General features: G+C 39.1%; 2 protein-coding genes across 4 annotated transcripts; one reads left to right on the top strand and one right to left on the bottom strand.

Annotated features, from left to right (window-relative positions):
* The first annotated feature begins 2,074 nt into the window (after positions 1 to 2,074).
* Positions 2,075 to 10,625, top strand: CHRNA3 (cholinergic receptor nicotinic alpha 3 subunit). The gene is made up of 6 exons (XM_042021820.1): positions 2,075 to 2,487; positions 4,373 to 4,512; positions 4,580 to 4,624; positions 5,779 to 5,888; positions 6,959 to 7,970; positions 9,440 to 10,625. The coding sequence occupies exons 1-6, from the start codon at positions 2,433 to 2,435 to the stop codon at positions 9,566 to 9,568; spliced, it is 1,491 nt and encodes a 496-aa protein (XP_041877754.1). The 5' UTR covers positions 2,075 to 2,432; the 3' UTR covers positions 9,569 to 10,625.
* CHRNA5 (cholinergic receptor nicotinic alpha 5 subunit) lies at positions 8,066 to 27,318 on the bottom strand. Of its 3 annotated transcripts, XM_042021822.1 has the most exons (7): positions 27,140 to 27,317; positions 18,568 to 18,719; positions 18,237 to 18,281; positions 16,881 to 16,990; positions 15,097 to 15,928; positions 13,077 to 13,106; positions 8,066 to 8,488 (listed from the first exon to the last, which is right to left on the bottom strand). In XM_042021822.1, the coding sequence occupies exons 1-7, from the start codon at positions 27,243 to 27,245 to the stop codon at positions 8,435 to 8,437; spliced, it is 1,329 nt and encodes a 442-aa protein (XP_041877756.1). In that variant the 5' UTR covers positions 27,246 to 27,317; the 3' UTR covers positions 8,066 to 8,434. The 3 variants fall into 3 exon arrangements, with proteins under 3 accessions (XP_041877756.1, XP_041877755.1, XP_041877757.1); XM_042021821.1 differs by lacking the exon at positions 8,066 to 8,488 and having other exon boundaries at positions 10,626 to 13,106; positions 27,140 to 27,316; XM_042021823.1 differs by lacking the exons at positions 8,066 to 8,488; positions 13,077 to 13,106 and having other exon boundaries at positions 15,146 to 15,255; positions 15,635 to 15,928; positions 27,140 to 27,318.
* Positions 27,319 to 27,403: the final 85 nt, after the last annotated feature.

Here is a 27,403-nt window from a genome sequence, read left to right on the forward strand (position 1 = left end):
CTTCCAGGCAAACATGAATATGACAATGTCCCAGCTCATTGAACAAAATAAACTTCAACATTTCTACTTTTCAGGGGTTTTACCATAATGCTTTCCATTAAAACAAAAAAGTGGATATTCAAAATGTATTTTACACTAAAATTGTTTTTCAGTGGTAGCATGCAACCAGTCTTTGCTTCCCTACCAGTGAGGAAAAGCCTCTGTTTGGTCTCTCTCCATTCCGTACCATTACAAAACTCTTTAATCCGGACCCATCTTGCCTTCCATCAGAACACATAGAAATGCCAACACCACCACTCACATGCACCACCTGCACCCAGCTGAGTTTACTGGGGACTGTTTCTGCACCCCTGCAGCCACAGCAAATTGGGAACAACTGGGAGCATCAATACCCCAGACAAAGATGGGAAAATTTTCTTTTCTTCATCTCCTGAGTTGATTAAGATTTGATCTTAACAAATCTTAACAAAGTGAAACCCCCCTAATAGCAGCGTGTTTATTAAAGAACAAAGGCTGCATATTTTGTTACTGCAGATCTTCTTGGGTAGATCAGCTTCTCCCTACCCATACAAATTCTTCTTCTGTGTAGTTCTGCAGTGCAGTCATGGTGACGTGTTCTCATCACATCACCCTCTCTAGCCATAAAAATAATCCTACCACAATTCTGAGCTGATTTCACCAGGAGATCCAGTATGGGATATTAGAAACAAAATATCTGTGCTATACAAACACGACTTAAAATTTCAGTAACCAAGCAAATTAAGCTAAAATACCTATATCTCTTGATGCTATGGCTCTCTGCTTCCTCTGCAGATCAGATGTTTCCAAATTATTCAGGTTAAGCATTGACTTCTGGGGAACACAGATTATGATCTGATCTTTGAAGCTTGAACTCATTTCTAGTTGGGATTAAAAAGAAAAAACAAAATTCTCAGTTATAATGCTGCTTATAGCAAGGAGACAGAAAGGGAAAACATTTAGTCTCAATGCCCTGGAAATGCAAAACCAAAAGTATCCACAAAGGGTTAAGCTAAAAGACCAAGCAGCCAAGTTCTCTGGAAAAAGAAGAAATAAAATCAAATGGACAGTAAAGCCTATTTCCTCCAAGCTAATAGAATTACAGAAATTATCATAAGAGCATGTGTCTGGGGACAAAGTGAATGATGCTCTGAGAAACAGGGCTAACAGGATAAACAAGCTCTGTGCCAAGAACTGAACCCAGTCTGATGCTCTTTCTCCCACTGCTACCTCTTAACACAGTACCATAGGGGGTCAGTGCTTATCCTTCCCTAAGGGCAGGCAATGAAGCACCTATTGGTGCTGTCCTACAGGGCTTCCTTCTCATCTGTTCTAAAAATGAGGGTAGATTCCCATATTTTTCTCTCCCTCCTTCCTCCTTTTACACAGATGTGTGCAACGACCACTGCATGAGCTTGCAACACCCGGTCATTCCAGATGGGGAGGGGAGTGCAAAAGGTGACATGTAAGTTAACAAGGAAGCCTGGGACATGCCTCACTTTGCAAATCATGATTTTATGGTTGAATTTCAAACAACTCTTCCTTCTTTCCAGTGTCCTTCCCCATGAACAATTAGGTTTTGTGGGATCATGTTGGGATCCTGTGCTCATATTCCCCTTCTCAAATGTCACCTTTCTAATCTACAAAAGTAGGAATGGTCCAAAGACAGTTATTCTCAAGGGTTTGGTCAAGTTTGATTACCATTCAAAGCCCCAGATTCTTGCCAGATCCCAGCTGCTATGTTTACCACTCTGGGCTCAGATCCCACCAACAGTTGTACATGCCTTTAATTACTCCTTGGGAATAGCACATCCTTTTTACATGGTCAAGCACCCAGCACACGCTCTTGCAAGATGAGACACAAGCAGGAAAAAAGCCTCAACATTAACAGCATAATTGGAAATTCAGGTCCCATGATCTCAGTTCACTGCTAAATCAAGCATCCCTAATGTCAGTAGTCATTTCAGTACAATTCAATTACAAGATTTGTATTAATTAAACTTCCCCTAGTAGATTGGCATGAGCTTCTGATAGATAAGAATTCTGTATAGCAGCTGGCTGGAAAACTCTTCAGCATTGTCAGATTACCAGGCTCATTTATGCACCATTTTAAGGAATCTTGCCTACTATCTGTGCCAGAAGACTGCTCTTTGCCTACAATAACATCTGTTTTTCCTGCACTTTATTTGCCATTTCCAAAGCTCTGACAGCCTGGGTAGCTTGAAAGGGGGCAGCACAGCAAACCTAATGGGATCTCAGTGCGCAGAGCTGTGCTCAGGGTCCTGCCGGCTGCTGCTTGCAGGCATTTCACGCATCGGAGGAGCACAGCTCGCCCCGCTCCCTGTGTTCGTACAGTCCTGGCAGTGAAGCTCATCCTCAACAGCCCCTGTCCACAGGCAGTAATTCATAAGACCATGGAGAGCCTGAACACTCTCCTTCTAACTGCTGCTGTTTGCTTTCTCTGTCAAGGTGAGTGATCCTTAATTTGTTATTCTTTGATGGTGAAGGGAGGGTTGAAAAGGGGAGCAGATTATTTTTAAGAAGTGCAGAAGCACTCTCCAGCCTAAGGGGCAAATGGACAGAATCGTGGTACAGCTCTTTCTGTTACATAGTTTGTTGTTCAGTGGGGTTTTTTTTAAGTTTATCCTTGCAAAGTAGTTAGGTAGTCCTGATTAAAGATACCAAACAGGACACATAAAGCCATTTTAACATGAAGAAAAAGCACCTTATACATAAAGGTGTGGTTTCATATATTGCAGAGAAGACAAGAAAGTGACAACATTAAAGAGCTTTAAGTATGTGCTGCAAACAGCATGTCTTCTCTCTGCAGATATGGAAAGCACGAGATATTTAAATGAAAAACCACATAAATGCACTTCTCTAGAGACAGTGGATGCTAGATTTAATTAGAGTGCTGGTGACATGTAAAAAGGCTAGCAATTTGGGATTGACTATAATAGTGTTAACATCTAGATTTAAAATTATTTATCTAAAAGATTGAAGGGTATTTATTCCAGGAAATCTCAATCTATGAGGTAGAAGATATCAACAAATAGTACAAGCAAGACTGGCAGTTAAAAATGTTCATTTTTTAGTTAGCAAGCCAGCTTGAATGATTTCACTAATCTGAAAACAAAATTGCACTCCAAGGGAACAAGAGAAGGCACAAGGGGTAAAAACCAATCAGACAACACCAAACCAAAGACCTTTTAGCTGAACAGTTTCACATGAGGGGAACCCTCTTGTCTTAGGGAGAGGTGAGGTCTCACAGATTCGAAAGCAACACCTGCCTGGTGCAATCTGTCACCTGCAGATACTTCTGCCTCCCCCCTCTTTCTCTACTAAAAAACAACTGGCAAAAAATAAACATGTCCTTGCAAATATTCATATTTCCATTTCAAAGGAACTGTAGAATATGTTCAACAGAATTCAGTTTGTGACTTTGCCAAATTTGCATAGTGCTATCCATTAATGACAAAACCTTTTTTGGTTTTTCAGTTGGAATTCATGAGGATGTGTAGTTCAGAAGAGAGTTTGAGATAGCTCTCTAAAAATAAAAAGGCCACTGGCTTCTAATAGTGTCAGGATGGTTATTGCCTAGTTTGATAGTAAAATAGTAGTGTAAAATACAAGCTCTCACAGCTCATCCTGAAACAGGTGAAGTACCTTGTTAAGAATTTCAGCTTGCAGCTTTTTTGTTGGCCACAGAGTACGATGAACTGCACTTATGACTGGCAAAAGGACAATAGGAATCTACTATAAATAAAAACTACTTAGAATAATAAAGGGGTAGTTAGCACATTTCTTTGAGTGTGCTGAAAAGTCTGTGAATGTAACAGTTAATCAAATTTTAATCTTTTTTCTTTTTTTATATTTTAAGAAGCAGGCTGTTATCCTCACCGTAATCATGCAGTCATGACTCAGACTAGAAAGCAGACTTCTCATTTCCTGGGACTCTTCCTAATGCGAGGCGTTCTGACCCCTTACCAGAGGCCTGGTCTGTTGGGTTATACTTTCCCTTTCCTCTGTTCCACAGCCCTGTGGCCTTGCCAGGTCTGGGGGATTGGGACTGTGAGGGAAAACGGTTTTTGCAGCCCTAGTTCTTCAGTAATTCCCCAAAACTATTTTTTTAACTCACTTTGCAGACGTGTGTTAGGAAACCTCTGTCATAGCATTACCTTTCACTGCTTTTCTTCTCGCAGCCCAAGCGAATGTCCCCCATGGCACACTACTCCCCGCTTAGGTGAGGCTGGGGCTCTGCCCAGCGCACAGGGATGCTGGGCAGTCAGTTCAGTAGCGGGGCGGCCCTGCTCCTCACGGGGCTGGCCCGGCGCTCACCCCGTGCCCTCCGCAGGCTGCGGCGGCTCCGAGGCTGAGCACCGGCTCTACGCGGCCCTCTTCGAGAGCTACAACCAGTTCGTGCGCCCCGTCAAGAACGTCTCGGACCCCGTCATCATCCAGTTCGAGGTGTCCATGTCGCAGCTGGTGAAGGTGGTGAGTACAGCCCCGCCGGCCGCCGCGGCAGGGCCGGCACATCTCCCGACACACCTCTCTTTTCCAGGACGAAGTCAACCAGATAATGGAAACCAACTTGTGGCTGAAGCACGTAAGTAGCGCTCAGTGACAGCGCAGACGGCACCGACTCACTTCCCCTCCAGCGCGGGAGTGTTCCCCGCTCCACCGGGGCGACCCGGGGCGGGAGGACCCGCCTGCCCAGCGAGGCGTCTGCGGGCTCCAGGGTCGCGGGGGCGGCGCCAGGCTCGGGTCCCTCGGGGCACAGACGCATCCCGGGACAATATCCCTGGACAGCATCCCGGGAGAGAATCCCAGGAGAGCATCCCTGGCTCTCCGCTCCGTGCCGGCGGCGCCGCCCGAGCCCTTCCCCGGCGCGCTGCTGCCCCCCAGCGGCCGCCGCACCGCCGGCGAAAAGGGACGGGAAGGGACGGGACAGGAGCGGAGGAAGGGACGGGACAGGAGCGGAGGAAGGCTGCTACACTTACTGCAGTCGCTAAATACTAGATTTTTTCTCTGGAGACTCCCAAACGCGCTGCCTTGGCAGACACCAACGCAAGGGAAGCAGCTCGGCATGGAGGTCCCGCACAGCGCCACTTGGTGCTGGTTAGCTCCCGTAAAGTGAGAACGAACCAAAAATGTGTACTTCACGTTAAAATGGCTTTTAAAAATGCAGTTAATAACTTTTGCAGTCAGCTTAGTAACCAACTTAGTTCCCACCTTCACCTTGATATTCAACCTCGTTAAAATGGGGTTTAACAAGTCCTAGCGACAAAGGCTGTTACCTGAGCCGTAACACCCTGGAGCTCTCTCTGACCCATCTACCCAAGGTCCCTCGACTGATGCTCACAAATTGCTCCACAGCCTCCAGGAATCTCTTTTCATTGTCCCACAGATACCTGCTTTTTTGAGATCAAAGTTATTATTACTCTCTTTTCAGAGAGTGTGGGACTGTATCTTAGTCCCTCTTTCACCTTGTTCCAGCTATTGAGTAGACATTCCTGGGACAGTCACATATATTTAAGTCATATATGCATATGACCAACAAGGTCTAGCTATCTAGGCCCACCTAAAATCTGCATATGAAAAAACACCACACATATGTGTTTGTTAAAGAAACATCTAAACACTGTAGTATCCAAAATAAATCAACCATGGAAGTGATATGACAGCACTCAGTTCAGATCTAGTCCACTGAATTTCAGTTTCTTCACAAACCTAACATAGACTCATTTCTACCATAATTAGATCTGGAATGATTACAAGCTTCGGTGGAATCCAGCAGACTATGGAGGTGCTGAATTCATCCGAGTTCCATCTGGCCAGATCTGGAAACCAGATATTGTTTTATATAACAAGTAAGGCTCTTGCATATTTAACTTCTTAGTTCAGGGAGAGGGGTTGATGTTACCAGTTCTAAAAAAAATCAGCAGCAAGTTCACAGAATGCACTGAAAAGCTGCTTTTCAACACACCTGTGTCCTGCATCCCCCCACTGCTGTTCTCACCCTCATGCCAGCCACATCAGCATCACTGGGCAGGAATCAGCTCTAACCTGGAGCTGCAAGTGAGCAGGCCAAAGTGAACTTGGCTTTTCCCCTTCACAAGCCCCTGTGAATCACAACTTTAACTGAATGAAATGCAAATTCTAGCTTTTTAGCAGTTAAATTCACAATTTGACACCTTTTACTTTAGATGTCAGTTTCTGAGACTGTGAAGAGCCAAACTATAACTTAAATGGATCTGTAAGAAAGCAATTCTCAATGAAATGGACTCAGCTACAAGATCCAAAACTCAGGTCTATGGATCAACAGTGATGACACTCCTTTTCTAACTGGGGCCTTAACATTTCAAATTACCCTTTAATTTTACTTTTTCATTTACTCAAGTGGATCATATAAGATAGCAAAGTGGGACTTAAAAAAACCTCTTAGAAAATACACTCATTATGCAAAGATAGACCCCAAACCTAATCCCTCTTTCCACAGTTACTACCTGCACTGTCCACAGAAGAGGTGGAAGTATCAGTAAAATTCTTACCACCCCTTGAGTTCTGATGGGCTTGATCAATCTAGATATAGAATAGAATGAAATAGTTCAGTTGGCAGGGGCCTACAACACTCATCTAGTCAGACTGCCATTTGCAATCTGTTATTTGCCATTTTGAATACTGATTGCACCAAGCCATGCTATTAATAAGAGAGTATTTCCTTCCAACTCCTCCCTGGTGAGTTTATAGAGCTTTTGTTTCAGTTTAACTGTGCAAATTTATGACGGTCACTGACTCAGTCTTGCATAAGCAACTGAGCTCCAAGTAAACAAGTAATTGCTGACTTCCCCAAAATAAAGAGTTCATGTATATGATCTGAATGTATGGAACTACCTGGAGTAGATCATTCTAATTTTTGTTATTTTTACTTGCTTTACAGTGCAGTTGGGGATTTCCAGGTTGATGACAAGACAAAGGCCCTTTTAAAATACACGGGTGATGTGACCTGGATACCTCCAGCTATATTTAAAAGTTCATGTAAAATAGATGTAACCTACTTCCCATTTGATTATCAGAACTGCACCATGAAGTTTGGTTCCTGGTCTTATGACAAAGCCAAAATTGACTTAGTTTTAATTGGCTCTACAATGAACCTGAAAGATTACTGGGAGAGTGGAGAATGGGCTATAATTAAAGCTCCAGGGTATAAACACGACATCAAATACAATTGTTGCGAAGAGATATATCCAGACATCACATACTCTCTTTACATTAGGCGTTTACCTTTATTTTACACTATCAATATGATTATTCCCTGCCTGCTGATTTCTTTCCTGACTGTATTAGTTTTTTATTTGCCCTCAGACTGTGGTGAGAAGGTGACACTCTGCATATCAGTTCTTCTCTCTTTAACAGTGTTCCTTCTTGTTATCACAGAAACCATACCTTCTACTTCCCTGGTAATTCCCCTTATTGGGGAATACCTCCTTTTCACCATGATATTTGTAACTCTATCAATTGTCATAACAGTATTTGTACTAAATGTGCACTACAGAACACCCAAGACACACACAATGCCCGTGTGGGTGAGAACCATTTTCTTGAACTTACTTCCCCGGATCATGTTCATGACAAGGCCTGCCAGTGATGAAGAGAATAATCAGAAGCCAAAACCATTATTCACTTCTGAGTTTTCAAACTTAAATTGCATCAACGGTTCTGAAACCAAATGCTGTAAAGATGGCTTTGTATGTCAAGATACGGCATGTAGCTGCTGTCAGTACCAGCGCACGAAGTTCTCGGATTTCAGTGGCAATCTCACTAGAAGTTCAAGCTCTGAGTCTGTAGATCCTATGCTTTCATTCTCAGTTCTGTCACCAGAAATGAGAGATGCTATTGAAAGTGTGAAATACATTGCAGAAAATATGAAAATGCAGAATGAAGCAAAAGAGGTAAGAACATATTTTACTGTTACTCAAACTGCAGATACCTTTTGCCATTAGTGTGTTTGGTAAGAAAAAGATCTCAAACAAACAGACAAAAAAGATAACAGAGACCATTATTTTATGCAAGTAAATTACACAAGCTGTATTACAAGTATGTGCAGTTTTGAACTTACATAATTGAGAAGCAGCTCTGCTGCACAATGATCTCTTTTATTCACAATGTGTACTGAGTGAGGCATGTTAAGGCAACCACTGCTAGGGGAACATACGAGACCACCCATCCCACAAGAGTTGAAGTTAGGATTTTCCAAGTTATAATCTTAATAGTGGAATTTGCTGACCCTATGGCCTTTAGAAAGTTACATTCTTCCTCCCACAGCTTACCATCAACAACAGAAATGTAAGAGTGAATGTCCCTCACAGTGATGATGGTGCTCATTCTGTTGCTGCTGCAGAGTAAAGTGCTGTAGCTAAATGAGGCAACTACTGCGAGACAGGGACCGGCATCTTTCACAAAGCTGCATCTTAACACAATAAAGGAGAAAAAAAAATTAAATTTTTTTTTCTATTATATTCCTCAAACATACTATGAGCAGTAGCCACACCATCACAATTATCACAGAATTTAAATCCCCACACTCTGGCACTTCATTCTAACTTCACTTTGTTTATACTGAAATCAGAACTCTATTTAGTTTAGTTGGTACAGAAAATACAGGGTTGCTTTGGGTTTTTAAGTTTCCCTTAACAAACAAGTTCTAAGCTAAAAAGAACAAATTTTAAAAACAACAAATGCATTATTCATTTCTTATCATTCTTGAAGAAAACAAAAAAAAATTGAATTGTAATCTCAATAGTAACTAAAATGATCACCAAGTTACTATTAATATATAACATATAGAATACTTCAGTGTCACTCTTGCTAGAACATTCACTGTAAAAAAAAGAAAATTAGAAAAATCTGTTGTTTTTTGAAACTTGGTTCCCTTTTTACATGAAAGGGACAGAGATGAATTTTGCATTATGCATGAAAACAGTCAAATTTCAGTACTATGTAATTAACATACCAAATAATTATATACCAATTAATTTTTGCTTTTTACATACTACCTAAAGACCAGCAGGAGCAGTCTGTTTCAGTAACGTTTTCTGGACAAACCTGTTCATCTAAGAATCTAAAGCTTTACACTTTCATCTTTGGAATAGAGAAGTTGTATCTCCTCAAGTCCAGTGTCTTGGTGATCAACCTTTTGGATTTGAAGCAGCAGCTTTTGGCTTTGCTCCAAAGAGCATATGCAAATAAAGCTTCTTCAAAATGAATTAATTTGTCAGTGAAAACAGATGTGTAAGTTGTGTATACATAAAGATATCTACATACAGAAGAAAGTGCACTTCCTATATGAAATGGTATTATTGCTAATGCAACTTATTCACCTAATAAACATGCCAACTTGCTATTTTTTTTTTTTTTCCAGATTCAGGATGATTGGAAATATGTTGCCATGGTAATTGATCGTATTTTTCTATGGGTTTTCATCCTGGTATGTATTCTAGGAACAGCAGGATTGTTTTTACAACCTTTGATGGCTGGAGATGAAATGTAAAGATTAAATAAAACATTGTGAAATCAAATAAAACTGCCAACCAACTCTGCATCCCCCTCCCAGCACCTCATGTCTCTTCCATGTGTAGTAGAACAAGGATCTCTCTTGGCTTAAACTTTGCTTGACCAAGGCGGCTTTGTTCAGAATGCGGAAAAAGAAATTATTCTGAACCTTTATGACAGCGAATCTCAAAGTAATACGAGCTATGCTTTACAGCTACTTCTCTCAATAACTGGAAAAGATGGAAGCAGTGTGTTAAACTTCATAGCAATTATTTAAGAAGGGGTTAATAAAGAAATGGAAAATTACATGAATATTTGGAAAGTCAAGATGGGTTGAATGCTTTGGCCTACTAGGTTTGTTTCCTAGTCTGGTGCCAAGCCTCTTCAGACCATGACAGGATCTTCTGGAAGGAGTTCATAGTGAGTTCCATGAATACCCTCATGAGGATGGAATGGTGGGAAGCACAAGTACCAAACTGCTGGAATGCAGACATTGCCACCTGCTGTACAAACTGACCCACACAGTGTCAAGAAAGGACCGAGAAGTTTATCACAAAAGGAAAACAAATAGGTAAATAATAGATGATGGTTATAAAGCAGTCATAAAGTAAACTCTCTGTATCCCCAGAATGCAATGTATGTGAAGGCCATCAGAAAAAAAAGCTGCTCAAACCTAATGATGTTTAGAATTGTGTACAAGTGAAACACACACTAAGACAGTCTGCAAGTGATGCAAAGGATCACAATGCTCTGATTGGATAGTTTGGATACAGAGGCATCCTGCTATAGCAAAGTGTTTCATGCCAAGGGAAGGCAGGTAGACAAAATAGTCCTGTAAAGTGTGCTAAAATTGTTGCTTAGGCATACATATTTTTTTTTTTTCATCAGTAACTGCAGATTATTTAAGAGCATGAATAAAGAATGCAACAAAACACTGTACATATTTTGTAAAAATATGAACTGTTCTCTCTGTACCAAACTGAAAACTTTCTGGAAATACAGTGTATCATGTGATATAACATTTATGAAAATAAAGAGAATTAAACTGTTGAAAATTGTGCCTTATTTTCATTTATTTTGAGCAAGTGACAGTAATCTATGTAAGGTACCATTACCTACAGTTCAATACATTCAGCAATAAGTTACAGAAGTAAAAGTCCATGCTTCTGAGTATATTAACATTCTTTTGTTTCAGACACACCTGATAAGCAGAAGACCCCAAGGATTCCAATGTCAGCTGTTACCTGAATCTACCATGATCAGACTAGAAGTCACTAAAAAAAATTCATGCATTTGCAAAAATTGTGAGTTACTGTAACAAAGAGAGTGACTCCACTGGGCAATGTGCTGCCCATCATGATATAACTGGGCAGCCTGGAGTCATCACTTAACAAGGGGAAAGAGATGAAATGGAGAGTTAAAAAAATAAAGATATATATCTGATCTACAGTTTTACTCACTTTGCTTTCTCTTCAGGTAAATTTCAGTAATTCAAACCTATGGAAGACTTTAAAAAGAAATGTTGTATTTGAAGAGGAAACAAGCTATCTGAAGTATTTCTGCAACTTGCACACAGAGAAAGTCACTGATGCACTGTTTAACCTCAGTAAAACTGAGAAAGTCAAAGCTCTTATATCTGAATTAAATCAGATAATCTTGAAAATTCACCTTTAAAGTTATGATGGGAATAGAGGAAACATGGATATCCAATGTCAGATGTAACTGAATTGTAACTGAAGAAGAGTGACTCCCTAACTGCTATTAAAAAAACAAACAAAACAAAAAAGGCCTGCCTGACATCATTTTCCTACTTGTGAGCCTTTAAAAGCTACACAAAACCAAGAATATCCTGCAAATTAAAACATTTTGAAATAAATATTTAATTATATATGTTATGACATAAGTAATAACTATTATAATCAGTACAGGGCTATTATAAAGGAGATCTGGGAGGGGGTATGGGAGAAACAAGTATCTGTTGTTCAAATTTATAATCACTATAAAAATGTAAAATTATTGAAGATACCAGAGTTTACATTAAAACTTCTCACCTAAACATGTTATTATTAATGTAGTAATTTAAACAAACAAAAACTTCCTAAGACTTGCTCTAGCCTGGCATTCCTGTATTAGCCCTACAGGATGCAACTATATTATGAACAACACTAAAACAACTTTGGTGTAGGAAAATACCCAACTATTTTAGAGTCTTTTCCAGAAATAAAGCTATTAAGAAAGGAAGAAAGGTGGCATTGGAATCAATGTAAAGAATGTATTTAAATGGAATAATTGAAAAGTTGCAAGTTCGTTTTCAACAATCTTAGGAAAAAGGAAATATGGAAAACTCTAAGTCCTTGCTGCTTAGAGTTACATATGGTTTTGTAAGTGAAAGAAATAATTTAAGGTAGCTCTCAAGTTCAGTTTAATAAATGTGAAAATCATTAATCATCTGTATTTGGTTCTACAGCATGATAATTCGTTACCCACTTCCTTCAGAAAGATGCTCCACAAATTCCTTCTGCCTGTGCTTAAATAATTCTGAGAAACACCCAAAGACAGGAAATAATTAATGTGTCTGCAAACTCACATACTGTATCAAATTCTTCATCAAGAGTAAAGAAATCTGAATGTTCCAGCCCCTTAGAATACAACTTGGGAACTCAGTTAACTGCCTTTGCCTTCCTTTCCAAAGCTGATGGAGACATCAATATACACATATGCTTTAGGCATTTTAAGGCTTGTTAAATGCTCCTGTTGGTATCACAGAATTAACAAGCTTTAAAATTTAGCAGCAAATTCCACTGAAAAGTTATAAAGGCCAATCATGGTCAAACTGCTGTTCTTAGTTGTGTATTAGATATACAGGAAGTTTAACTTGTATTTTTATTATATTTTAATTTACTCTGGCGAAATTTCATACTTCTACAACACACTGAAGAGAGCTGATAAAAATTCTCCTTTGTATACTAAATTGAAATAAGCAACTCTACTGTGTAACTGCAAATATTTAATATTCAGTGTAGCAATTTATATAGTAATTTAATAATTGGACTACAGTGATTATCATTAAAAAAATTTAAATCCTTCTATTTCACAGTAGGTGTCAGTGTATGCTTTTTTGATAAATCATACATGCAATGGCTTGAGAAGGTTCTTTTAATTCTGACCTGGCTTAGCAGTAACTCAGTAGACTGGCAATAAGCAAATTGACTTCTATGTGTCCTGGGAATGCCATGCTTTAAGATAAACCTAATTTTCTAGTTTTGGATTTTTCTTTTTTACTCTAGCAGAAACATGACTACAAAGAACATGCATGGAAACAGAGCTACTGCAAAACTCAGAGACATATCAGTAGGACATGGCTCCGAAAATATTTATGCATTGGTACTGCCTATATGGGTAGGTACTATTATACTTGCCCATTTATGAATAACAGGAATAAATAACACAAGTGATCCAATTATTGAAACCAGAAGAAAAGCCCATAAGAACATTCGATCAAGCACCTGAGCAATGTATTTCCAGTCTTCAACAACCTAAAAGAGAAAGAGCACAAGAGTTGGTCAGTGTGTGCAAGAACAGGTAAAAACACAGTACCAAATCCTGCAATTCTTAGTTATTTCAAAGTACACTTTTTTCAACCATGTCCATATGATAACCCTCTTGAACAACATTTTACAATTACGTTGTGAGTTAGAACAGAAGCAAACTTCCCTCTGTGAAGATCGATAAGCTATGTAGATTTTGATGCAGAAATTGACCCTGACAAGCACCAAACATCCTCATCTACAGAGAGATGAGACTGGTCTGCCATCTTCTAACATACTGCAGGATTCATGGCCTGTGACGTCATAAAGCAGAATTCCCAAGCAGGAGTTGGAAGCAAAAGTTGTAAAGAAAACCCAAACAACCAACAACACCAGCCCACAACAAAAAACTAACCAGAAAACCAAAACCAAACCTCCCCAAACAGTAATAATAAAAAATTTTTTTTTAAATCGTTAGTACAGAGCAGCTGTTGTGTTACAAACAAGAGCTGAAAGCTGCAAAGTTACTGCTCCACAGAATTATACACTGGGCAGAATACTCACAGTAGTTTCAAGACTACTTTCCTTTTTGATAAAATTATTCATATCTATACACAGCTTTGCAAGTATTGCAGATATAATTGTGCAAGCAACTTAAAACCTTCCCAAACAATTGTCTTGGATTTGAACTGGAGCTATCTACATTTCCCAAGCCTAATGCTTCCTAAGATGTAAGGCTCCAATAGCCAGACACTAGGTGTCCAGCATTTATTAACAACTTTTGTAATTAAAGCTTGCATTCTCTGGAGCCCAGTAATAATAAAACAAGTGAGTCCCCAGTCAGCTGTATGTTAATTTCCAAGGTTTACAGTCACAACAACATTACATTTGTAAAACAAAATACTTATCACTTGTCACTCACAATCAACCTTTAATTTACAGGAAATTATGTATTTAATAGCAAACTATTCTATTTCTGTTGTTCATACAATGCAGGGCTATTAGATGCTGCTTTAACAGTACAGCAGATATATTTCTTAAAAATCTAGGCTGCATCCCTTGTGACAATGTCAGAATCAAGTCCTGAGAAGGCACATCAGAGGAGGCACATTACTCCTAGTCTAGTATGGGAGAACACACTCTCAGCAACCAGAGACAGCAATTCCCATATAAACTGAAAGAACCTCAGGCTCTGCCATCAGAAACAGACAGTACACAATAAACTTCTATATTTCTACAAACTTCTACACTAGACTGGAAATAGCATTTAAGTCTCTGATGTACCTATGGTGCTAGCGTAAAAAGCATGTAAAGAAAAGAGATTTTAATGCTCTTACACAAAAGTTGTAAACATTTATTAAGGACAATTCAGAGTGCAAATGCACAGACTGAAAAAAGCCTCTGACATCTTTTGGTATGACTTAGAGACAAATAATAGTAAGGGTAGAAGAGAACAGTTATGAAGTCATTGAGTCCATATTTGATCTCAGCACAAAATGACCAACATATGGCTATAGCTTGTATTTAAACTAATACATGTGAGTTAGAGCCCTTATTTGGAATTGAAAACTGCAAGGTAAGTCTTGCCAGTATTTATTTGGAAAATATAAGGCAACTGCATTTTTCAAGATAGTCTTCAGGTACAACATTAAAGTGAAAAATAGCTCCTTCTCTCATCATCTCAGCAGTGCTGTAGGGAACAGTTACAGTACATGCTCTTGTAATAGACGAGTGTCTCACAATGTGTAACTAATGACAAGAACTTACTTCTAGAAGAAAGCAAAAGACTTCTAAAGAACCCAAAGACTGTACTGTATCAGCCAAATATTCTCAGTATTGTACCATAGTTGCACATCTTTTCAGTGGAAACAACTACACAGCTTTCAGTGAAGTACAAAAGCTGTAGCACATCTTTAATATGCAACTGCACAGTAAACCACTACTTGGTTTTCTAATTTCCACTCGTACAAAATCAGTGCAGCAGGACTAGCATACCCACCTCGCGAACTTCATTCTCCTTCATAACGTGTCGTGTAATATAGCGGATAGAATCCAGAGCTGCTTCCAAGGTGTTCCTAGATGATTCTGATCCATTCATATTTGCTGTTTCCTCCTTCTGAGCAAAGTATCTATCGACATGGCTTCTCATGCAAAGCAGCTTGGGCAGTTTGTGAAGAAATATCTTGCGAACCCAGGGTGCCATCGCATTGTGTGTGGACGAGGAGCGGTGGTGGATATTGATAGCAAAGACAGTTATCACAATGGACAAGGTCACAAATATCATAGTAAACACCAAGTACTCTCCTATGAGTGGAATAACTTTAGAAGATGATGGAATAATTTCTTCAATAACAAGAAGAAAGACAGTCAAAGATACCAGTACTGAAGTGCAAAGTGAAATTTTTTCACCTTCATTTGAAGGAAGATAGAAGACAAGGACAGTTAGAAATGAAAGCCCAATACAAGGAATAATGAGAAACAAAGTGTAAAAAAGTGGCAAACGTCTAATTATAAATGAATATGTAACAAAAGGATACCAGCAGCATCCATCAGTCCTGTTTCCTTTGCTCCCTGTTGCAGTGACTATTTCCCATTCTCCATTATCAAAAAAATCTCTTTTGTCAACATCATAATCTTCAAGAATTAGATCAACCTGTGAGCCATCGTAAGTCCAGGAACCAAATTTCATGGAGCAATTTTGAAGGTCAAAGGGGAAGAATGTTACATCAATAGTACAAGAACTTTTGTAGTTTGCTGGTGGAGTCCAAGCAATGGTGCCATCATATTTTACCACAGTTTTTGTAGATGTTCCCTCAAAACGTCCATCTGCACTGAAAGAAGAGAGATAATGCATGTAATTACAATGGAGTGTGGGAGTGCATTTAAATACGAAATTATGCTTTGTTATTGTCATTTCTATTATTTATGCCTGGATAGACAAAATTTTGTATTGTCTTCATAGTCAACATTTTTCCTCAAATTTGAATCCCACATAGGTAAACAGCTTTGGAAGATAGAAGAATATTTTCCAATCCTGAAAAGATCTGTGCAACTTTCTATGGTCCCAATGACTTATGAAAAGATTGGAAAAATCCTGATCTTTAATAGCATGACCCAGCTCTGGTGTTTCTATTAGTAATACAGAATAAGTACTTTTAAATTTGGCCAAATCATAATTATTGAAGAAAAAGAGTCATGAAACAGGTAAAGTAATACTTGTGTCGAAACTTGAATTTACAGTCACCGCAACAGCCTTTTATCCTGACTCAACAAGTCAGGAAATGTAAAAGCATTGTAAATGCACACAAATTGTGCAGAAGGGTTAATTCAAAAGTTACTGTGTCTGAGATCTGTTAATTTTCAAAAGAAAAAACCAAGAACAACCCAAAACCAAGGCAACCCCCCCTTACAGTTAAATGTACCTGACTTTAACTCCATTAATATGACCTACAACAGCATAAATTAGTTGCTTCCCTCCCATCACTCTACGCTATTTGTACCCAGCACTTTGCAAGACATTTTTTTCTAATTAAGAAAAAAGTTTACACAACAAAATGGAAATAACCTTTTCAAAGGGACTAGAAATTCCATTCAGAAGTAAAGCAAAACATTGGAGCATTTAACATGGCAGCAAAGTCCATTTGGATTCAGAGGCAAATTCTTCCACAGATTCTTAGCCCACTAAACGTACACATTATGTCTATCCAACAAGCCTCCTAGAAGCAGTTTGGCCAGTGAAGTTATAACATAAATGCATTTTGTATGAGAAGATTCAAATCTTACTTGTCATACAGCACGATATCTGGAATCCAAATAGAATCTGATGGGACACGAATAGATGTTATCCCAGCATAGTCTTCAGGATTCCACCTTAATTTTACATCTACCCATTCCTGTGGATATGAGAGACGTAAAAATCATTATTATTGGGAAGTGGATTTAAGCAGGGTGATACTACATGAAAATAGATAATGAGGCAATTAACAACAAACTGGCTTCTTAAATTTGCATAAAACAATGAATTTGCTGAACGGACATGTAGTTACCTCACTTAATATTTGTTTTCTGTTATAAGAGCTACTTGACAGAACTTAAGATAAGATGTTCCTTTTTCAGAGCATGTATTTATAAGTAAGAGCTATTATAATGTAATTTAATTGTATAAATTAAATTTGAAAAAAGCTTGTTCTGGATGAATACCAATGACTGGAAGCTAATCAGAAGCAATTTAGACATTTTCATTATACAAAAAACCCCATCATGGCTCCAACTCTTGAAACTGGTTCAACTTCAAGAAGATCTGCAGAAACTATTAAAGAGGGCACAAAGTATCATCAACCCACACGGCCATCTCATTTTTGCTGACTAGTCTCAAAGTTTTCCTAAAAATAAAAACTTGGCCTAAAATTACAGTTACTGGAAAAGAAGGGAATGGGAAGCAAAAGGAAAAAAAATCAAATAAACAGAAAGGAATTAGCCCAAACAAAAATAATTCCATAAGCTATTAACTATAACCAGCATCTGCAAAGATTCTTCTCAGTTACATCAAGAATGATCTGTGAGCAGCATTACCCAAGTAAATAGTGGCAATTAAGTTTAGTACCGGACCCTTACAATTACAAAGCTTGAGGATTTTTCCTGCCCAAACCCAAATATTCTTCAGAGGAAAAAGTACTTCCTTCTAGCAAGCATATTTAATTGAAACTGGAATTCTTCAATAATGTATATCCAATAGTTTCAAACATCCCACAGGAAAAAGACCTCAAAACTATTATACAGAAGAATACACCAACCATACTTTTCTTAATAAAGCTTTTGAATGAAAACTTTTGTACTGAAGCAGCAATTTATGGTTGGAAATACACTCCTTGATGTATTAAATGGTCATGCAATACCATAACAGATTTCTTTTAATTTGGTGAATTTTTACTTACCTTGTTGCTATGGGTTTTTTTAAGAGGTTTGTCACAATTAATCCTTTAAAGCATTTCCAGGGACATTTTATAACGATACTGTGTGAAATAAAATTTCGTGCAAGAACTAAGTTTTTTGAATATACAGTTAACTAGAAAAGTTTCTCCCAAATTTTGATTTGCAGTTACGAAGCTTCAGAATTTTTTATCAGTATTTTACACATACCTGTTTCAACCATACATTTGTTGTCATCAGTTGATTTTTCTCATCCTGTAAAATAAAGCATATATCACAAAAAAAATCTATCCATAGGAAACAGTTGCTTCAGTTCACAGAGGTCTGTAACTTGAAATACAAAATACACTGCCGAAAGCATTCCAATCACTAAGTATGTTTATATGAGAACATCATATATCCATCTACAGTGCATTTTTATTACAACTGATAATAATTTTAGACACTTAATCTATTGTGTTTAAGCTAAAACAGCCACAATTATTTCACATGAAATTCTTCTAAAGTTAATGGAAAAATACAACTTATTTCCTGTACATACCACATCTACTAGCTGAGAGATTGCAAGGCCAAACTTGATTTTTATTGTGTCATTCAAGTGTTCCACTGGACGAACCCATCTTTGATAGTCTTCAAATAAATGCTTAAACAAACGATCTTCACTTTTAGCAATAAAAGAAGGTTCAGATACAGCTATATTAAAAAAAAAAGAATGTATTAACATTGATTCAAATGAGCAGTGTACATCTGCATTCTTGTGTCCAAAGAGCTACAGCTGTGCAGAGTTCTTTCTCATCTCATCCCCTTCTCTCTAGAAGCATGGCCAAGGTCCTGGAAGTATACTTTTATAAAGTTACCTGGTTTGATTAGCATCCTCATACCATTGTCACACTCCTGAAATGGATGACTCAAGAACATTAAGATAATCTCAGTAGGCAAAAAGCTCTTATATCATTTACCCAATGCCATGCAATTATGGAACTTCTCTAAAACTGAAAGCTGATCTATGAGGGACTGAAGTTCTGTCAGTCTCAAACAGGGTGGTACTTTTTAAAAACCTACATCCACATTATACATGTCTGTAGTATATTGCATAACTTGCAATCCAGTTTGAAACTTCAGTCTCCTCATGTTTTAATGTACTTCTTCTAACGTTTGGGAACATTTATCATGTATAAATTTTGCTGCACTTGTAGAGCACTTTCCCTCACACTGTTTTGCATCTTAGATGCATATGCCAAACTATTTACCAGTTGACTCTACCTATTCTAATGTTACACTGACTGGAATGCACCTTTCTAGTTCTTTTTCATAGTTCTCAAGGAGTCATTCTGGGTAAGATAGAGGGGAGGAAAAAAGGCAAGATCAGTGTCTAGATAAGTAATTCAAGTAAGAATAGCTTTCAAAGATGGTGTGAAATACCTGAAGATGGCCACTGCCTCGAGAAGCACAAACTACACACACCACCTTGCACAAAAGGGTCTCCAATTCTCAGACATGTTAGGGTGACCACCAGAAAACACAGACATATGTTCTAGATAAAGATTTTTACTACTTACCAATGAGATTTAAAAGGAAACTACTGCCAAAAAAAGACATAGCAACTATTATCATCAGTTTAAGGGACAGCATAAGCAAAAGAACAGACCTCACCACCATCTCTTTTTAATGCAGACTTAAAATATTATGCCATTACATAAATCTATGGCATGACCTCTCTAGAAATCATGTGCTCACTAACAGCATCCATCTAAAAAAACATGTATCAGAAGCAGAAAAGCACCAGAGAATGTCATAAACAGATTAAAACCAGAGACAGTCATCCATACAAGGAGAGATTGAGAAGATTAACATTACTTTGTTTGGAGAGGAGGTGAATTTAGTCAACACAACAGAAGTAGATCAACTAGGAATGATACAAGCAGAAAAAACATTGGTGGTATTTAATCTTTCTCATAAAAGAAGCTAAAGGAAACAAAGTATCAATTAAAGGCAGCACAAACAATGTCTACTTGAAGTTCATTACCATCAACACTCAGTAAATCAGCGATTCATAGATACTGAAGAGGACTAGAATTTTAGAATTGCCTGGGATGACTACATTGTATGTCAGGCAGTGTCACACCTGCATAGAGTATCAGTTCTCATTCCCACAAAACTCGCAAAAGCTACCTCAGAGTTTGACCAACAGTTCCATGAATTGGCATTTGTGGCAGAGGCTTGGCTAACACCATTTAAGCCATTAATTTGAACTGACCTAACCCAGTTCCATGTGACTGCAGCCTAGACAAATTAAGATGGGCAGCCTAAGTTTTAAGTTCCCTCGCATCCATCAAAGTGTGACAGCAGTGGATTTCTGCTGTGCTGCAAAAGGCTTCATGTCCAGGTCCTTTGGATGAAACACCCAAAGCACTGCAGAGCCCAACAAGGCAGTTCCCCTCCTTTGGCACTGCAGTTGTGGGGCAGTCCAGCAGAACTATTATTTTAAATACTAACCAGATTTCTCTGAAGTGTCATAGTAGCAGCAAAAGCAAAACGTAGCTTAAGAAATTGGACCCGCAAAATGGGAGCAGCAGGACTCCTTCCTCCTACAAATATTACCCTCACTAATGTGCTGCTGAACAGTTCTTGCTGCGGGTCAAATCAACATTTGGGGTTTAAGACAGGTCACCCTTCGGTTCCAAAATACAAATTATCTGTTTAGAGTGTATTTCATTTGCTCACAAACCTACTGTTCTTTGAGATACATTATTTGTACATGTTCTACAGTTTGACACATCTCCATTTCAAGATTGTTGACTTGTGGGATGTGCAAAGATCTGATGGGCACTTGACACTGTACCACTGAGATACCTCAGGTGCATACAGGAAAACTCACAGGACATAAGAATTGCTGCCAAAAAGGATCCAGCAACAGAATGTTGCACATGTACAAGTTACCTTGTAAATGTACAAGTGCCAAAAATATATTTAAGTGGTTCGGTATATCCTCATTAGCCAAGGATTTTTTCTCATTTATAACTGTATCAAGATTTGCCAAGCCTACATTTTACAGACACCGAAAAGAGTGCTTCCTGAAGACACAACTTAATTTCTCTATTTCTATATCCCTATTTCCTGAATTATTAATGGTTCTGAGTATATTTCAGTCTAATATTTCATAAATACTTGATTTTTATATTAGCATTAATTACATTTTCCGCCTCCAGTTAAAACTCTCAACTGAATTTTTCGTACAATTCAAGACTGACTACGCAGCTGGATATTATCTCTCCATTAATTGACCTTGAAGCAATGCAGAGGCAAAGTTGCACTTTCACCATTTCTGTGTTCCTGTAAGATGACCTCCTGAGCATCTTCAGGGTACATGTTGTTTCCAGATTAAGCTTCTCTTAAAAAACAGCATCTCCTCTGCTATGCTAAAAGGGGACATGTTCCTTTACTGCCTTTATATACTAACAGGTTATTTTTCAAATATTTTATACTCAGACCTATAGTATACTCACTGACCTATTACAATGACCATTATTTACTAACAATATAGTTCAATTATTTCTTTCTTTTTTTTCTGATCATGGATGTATCCACACTTTTCAGTATTTCTAGTTTATTCTGTTTATTAATATGCTGGGGCAAACTGGTCTATAAAAGACATCTTAAACAAAGGAGAGCTCCATGAGGAGGCTGGGAATGGTAACAGTATATTAAGAGTTGGCAAAAATAAAATAAGTAATCACCCCTACCCTGTACATTTTATTTAATAGGGCCATTGAAATAATTTGTTACACAGACTGCATGTGTTTAATATCTCTTTTCCACATATCTGTATGATTTTAAGATTATAACAAGGGTGGTGATTCTTAGTAACTCCTTGTACTAACATCAATTAAAAAAATTGTGAAGAGCTGGTGACAAGTGGAAAAAATGTAAAGAGAAGAGAACAGGTAAAACAGTTTTAGTGGCTTAAGGCAGCAGACTAGCTATGATGGTTGGAGAAAAACAGAAAGAGGTTAAAACCTATGACTAGCAAGATTAGCAAACAAACAACTCAGAGCACAATCTCATACTAAATCAGATGGCAAGAGATTATGGAAACACTCACCCCTGCCACTAGCTCAGTGTACTAAAAAATACTTAGAAGATCTGCACCCTTTGAAGGGCAGTTCTAAGCTTGCCTGTATTTGTACGTCTTCATTTTTATTGAGGCCGGATAACCTCTGCAGTTTAAATCAAAGGCAGCTCTCTGCACTGTTCAGTGGTAACTCCCAATGACAATGTTTATTATTTGCACCTTAAACTCTTCTCATAGCCCCTCAGTATGAGTTCATATTGAGCAACAAAAAAAAACCCCAAAAAACCCCACCTAAGTCACATATGATGTTGGATGGCCTAAATTTTAATTCTGCACAAAGGAGACAAATGTTTATGCACAAAGCAGACCAATAATTCAAAATTTTTTAAACTCTGAAGTAGTTGGAGGACACTTTTTACAAAAGACTAGGTAAAAATTCTAATTAAACACTTAACCTTGGAAACATTGTACTTAAAAATTAGTTTCTACCATTTCCTCCATAAGTATTTAACAAACTTTTTTATTAAAGTACTTTGGAAGAACTATTTAGAAAATAGGATGAAGCATTACATGGGCCTCAGATGCATGAATAGCATAATGAAACGCACACGTCTATTCATCTTGTTAACATTCTCAAGTCAAAATTTCACATGAGCTGCTAATGACAGACTTTTAAAATGTTGTAGATAAGAAACAAAAGATGGGTTTCACAAAAGAATAACACTTTCGTAATTTACTGTACCATTATGGGATTAAATTTCCTAGCATCTTAAAATGATTTAGCAACATTATTCCCTTTGTAAGAATTACCAGTAAAATACTTAGTGCTACAGCTTGATCTCAGATGTATTTTTATAAATCTTTGGTTTGAAATAGGAGAACATCAGAGGCCATGTTTCTCCAAATAACAAGCTTTCTTTGAACTGTATTCCTCTGCATTTCCTTAGATAAAGTGTCTAAGAGCCAGATTGGGACTGCAGGTGTAACGCTGCTCCTTACACATTAAACAGTGTAGTTCAAAGCATTTTCTAACTGACAGAATCGAGTGTTAATGATTTCAGGCTTTCTTTGCATCACTACTGGGTGCAGTTTCGAAGGGAAAAGGGTCACTTTTTAGAAGTGTAATGTTAAGATGTAGATTCAGAAGTAATATATATTACTAATGCATGTTTATAATCATATACCATTATAATGAAAAAAACCCCTACTACTGAGGACAATAAACATTGTAAAATACCCATACTTTGTGGTTAACATTATATTATTTAACTCTAGGCTATCATAACACAGACTATTGTCCACAGATCTAACTACTACATACTAAAACTAATAATTTGCTTAAAAATGGAGAAGGTGAATGAATATATACACTACACCTGCCTCCAGTACTCTAGTATATTTATTAAGACTATCTCCCACCATTACTTCATTAGGTAGAAAAGACAGGTAATGTATTATATGGAAATTTTATTTTTGTACTGATTCCCCTGCCTCTTTGAAAAGCATCATGAGTCATACTTCCAGCATGGTCTTTAATTTTTTGGCCTACTTTTCCTTCTATGCATTAGCAATTGCCAAGAATCCAATCACAGTCAAGCGCTTAATTAACAGCAAGCATTTAGAAAGATCACAATCATCTTAACTAGGATTTCTGTAAGTCAAAGCAGCAATACTAACACTATTCCATTTACTGAACAAAAGTCAGAAAAGCTAACAATTACATTCTGAACTTCCCAGAACTATCTTTTCCTCCCCTGTTTAAAAAATAAAGGCAGACCCCATCACCACAACTACAAGCATGGAAGAGGTGGCTTCAAAGTTACTGGGAGGACTTGTGCCTTCTCTCTTACCTAGACATCAACATCTGGCCAACCAGCAGCAAAATAAAATGACACATATTGGACAGGAAACTATGAGGAATTTGGAACTGCAATACTGCTTAGTAATTACCAATATACACAGAGGTACAACAGTTGCTCACAGAAAGAAGGGAAGGTGCTTCTTACGTTCAGCTCAAATTTGAAAGGTTAAAGTTACAACTTGATAGTTGTAAAGTAGAATGAAGCTATCCCCTAACAGCTTAGCAACAAGGTATAATTATGGCACATATTTCTAAATACATTTACAAGTTTGATTAGTAACCATAATAGACTGCCATGTAGTTTGTAAACTAACCAAGAAATAGATGTGAACTGACAGTCTTTAGATTAAGAGCTAGTTGCACCACAAACCGTTCCTTTCTGCATACTTGTGCTATGGATTCTCGGGTAAGTACACACCATGTGCCAAACAGCTTCCTGACCTCTCTAGTGACACGACTGCCAGCAGCAGTGACAGCCACCTGGAGCTGTAACTGCAGGTCTGTGCCGTGCCACAGCACCTTCTCCCGAGCTCACTGACACACTAACGTGCTCCACTCGGCTTCCCACAGACAGAACTGGGATCCTTCTCCCTGCCCAACAGCCAGGCCATGAAAAGGCTGCCTCTCGTCAGCCTCCCGTGAGGAAAAATTCTGTCACGCTGAAGTCAGGAGAACTTCTCTGTAACCAGTCCAGGATTTTGTCATCTCTCTTTTGTACCACTTTTAATCACGGCATCATTTTCACTGACTGCTGACCTGTCAGTAAACACTGAAGATGGACTGTGAAGTCAGCACCGAGGAATGCTGAAAGAGAGCAGCAAAAGGGTGTATAGAAGTGCAGATAGCACAAGGAGCAAAAGGAAGAACAAGTATGCAGAATCTTGTCAGAAGAACCATTTATAAATTTAGAGGCTATCTGTCACAGAATTAAACACAAATCCAAAACATACATAAATAAGACCTTACGGAAATAAGAAACAGGCCTGGGCTTCTCACAGGTTGTTGCCAGTGCAGGGCTGGGTGCTGCAGACACTGGGCACTGGACTTACCTTCTGCCTCAGTAGCATTTTGCCCACTCAGCTTCATTCCAGTCTTGGATACACTGGAACATACAACCCTACAGCTCACAGAAATGAGCTACATTGCTCAAAACCAGATAAAAGAGTAGGAGATTTCAAAACCTATAACATCACACAAACCCCAGGTTTTACCATTCTAAAAAGCAGAAAACTATGCAGGTACTGCCTTCCACAGCTCCTTCTACAAACCAATACAGACATTTCTCCACAAATCAATGCTCACGTTTATCCCCCTAAGAATCTCTAAAGAAAGCACAAAATATTTTAAGAGAAAAATCACAAGAAACCCATACAAGCAGGAAGGTTTGCAGCTTCCTCTTGGGTAGGGAGAAGGATTTGATTCATTAAACTGAGTGGAAAACGCTTGGGTGCATGAACTGCCAAGGAACACTATCACAGGTCTGCAGCACAGCACAGCAGTGCTAGAGGTTGCTGTTAACCTCACCTCCGTTTGGGTGTTCAAGTCTCACCTGTTAGTTTAAAATTCAGAGCAAGAACAAAACTTATACTTTGACTATATTTTAAATCAGCAACTATTTTCTCCTGACAATTCAGAGTTATCCAAGCACTATTAACTGAAGGAAACACCAAATTAATTTACAAGCACTCTTACAGCAAATTTAATTTTATTTTAGAAAAAACAAGTTGTGAAAAGAAAATTTTAGCCTCACTATGTACGATCAGTTGTCTTTTAAGTCAAAACTGCTGGCTTGTGCCAAAAGGAAAAATTTGGCTTAACCTGACTGCAGGTAATTCCATGCAGTCATATAAATCATAAAATGTAACATAATGATTTTGCATCTTCTGTCATGACGAACGTGAAAAGCACTACTTTTCCAAATGTTGAAACAAAGAATAATCTTTTAAATCACATTCAGCAATAAGACTGAGTATTTGTAGGCTGAATTAAAACCAAGACGTTGATACAATCAACCTTCCATAAACCATATTTACAACCACTTTTTCAATTTTCAGTTAATATTAAAAAAAGGTCAAATTTATCTTTCATTAGTTTTCTTTCTGCCTGTAATTATTGCAGCTATCGTTTCAAGACATTCTGCAAAACTCTTGGCAATGTACTTACAAATTATGTAAGTGCAGCGTTTTGAAACAACTGTTTCTAAATAAATCTATGGAAGAGCAGTGATTTTGCTCCTTTAATCTTTGTGTAAGTCTATGACCACTCCAGCTTCACATGCTATTTTACATCCTTCAACTCGGGAAGTTAAATCCTGATTGAATTACGAGACTGACTCTTTTGAAGTCAAAGAAATAACGCATGACCAAACTAAAGAGAGCTCTGTTATAAATTCTTAAGAGGGTTGTTTTCATGTGCAGTCATATTCACATGCGAATTACAGTTATTAAAATATATTCTACAAGTTTACCTCTGTACCAGCTGCAGATGCAGAGCACACACTACAACTGCACCTCCGCTCAAAAAGTGAGTGGAGCAAAAATTGAAAGCTATGGCAGCTGAGATCTTTAAAGCATGATATATACTACATTTAGAAAGTGTACCCACTGCGTAATGAAATGTGAAGCACTCAAGACTGCTAACGCACCTGAAAAGCCGTAGTTTGGCAAAGACATTTTCCCCCTTTTCTGTGAGGGGGCAGCCCTGGTGAGCCTGTTCGACCGCGGTCTCCGGAGGTCCCGCTCGTTTTCTTAAAGCCAGCGGAGCTCTACGATCCTCCTTCAGCAGCCACCGCCGGACCCGGCACTAGCCTTACTTTAACCTCGTCCGGGAAAAGCTGATGGCGCGGCAAACGATGCTGGTGCGCAGAGACCCCATTGCCGGCAGCGTTTACCCCCCACACGCAAAATCCCGCCTCATTTCCCCTCAGGAACCGCTCCCGCTGCCTACGCTCCCAGCCGGGCCACAGCCGGGAGGGGCAGCGGCGCACCCCGGGCCGCGGTACCACCCGCTCCATCCCCGGCGTCCTTGCACAGCGCCAGGAGGGCTCGGAACCCCCGGCCGGCCGTGCCCTCCCCTCCGACACCCCCCTGGCTCCTCATCGGAGCGCCTTTTACCCTTCATTCTTCTTCCAAGTGGCCCCGCCGACCCTCACCCCCCCGGGGCCGCCCCGAGCCACCTTACCCGCGTGCGAGGCTCCGGGCTGGCCGAGCAGTGGCGCGCAGAGCCAGGTGAGGAGGAGCAAGGAGGGGGGGCGACCGCAGCGCAGCCGCGCTCCGCGCCCGGCCATAGCTGGGGCACGGCCCCCGCTGCCTCCGAGCCCCGCGGCGCGGACGGGGCGCGGCGGCGAGAGCTGGGAGCCGCTGGGGCCGGGCGGCGTTGGCCCCGCCCTTCGGGGGCCGTGAGGGGGCGCGAGGGGCGGGAACCTCGGACAGCGCCGTCCCGGCA

The sequence above is a fragment of the Corvus kubaryi genome, unplaced genomic scaffold (assembly GCF_017639235.1).
Source record: "Corvus kubaryi isolate FWS band 111438036 unplaced genomic scaffold, C.kubaryi_AGA036_p1.0 37172, whole genome shotgun sequence".
Taxonomy (NCBI): Eukaryota; Metazoa; Chordata; class Aves; order Passeriformes; family Corvidae; genus Corvus; species Corvus kubaryi.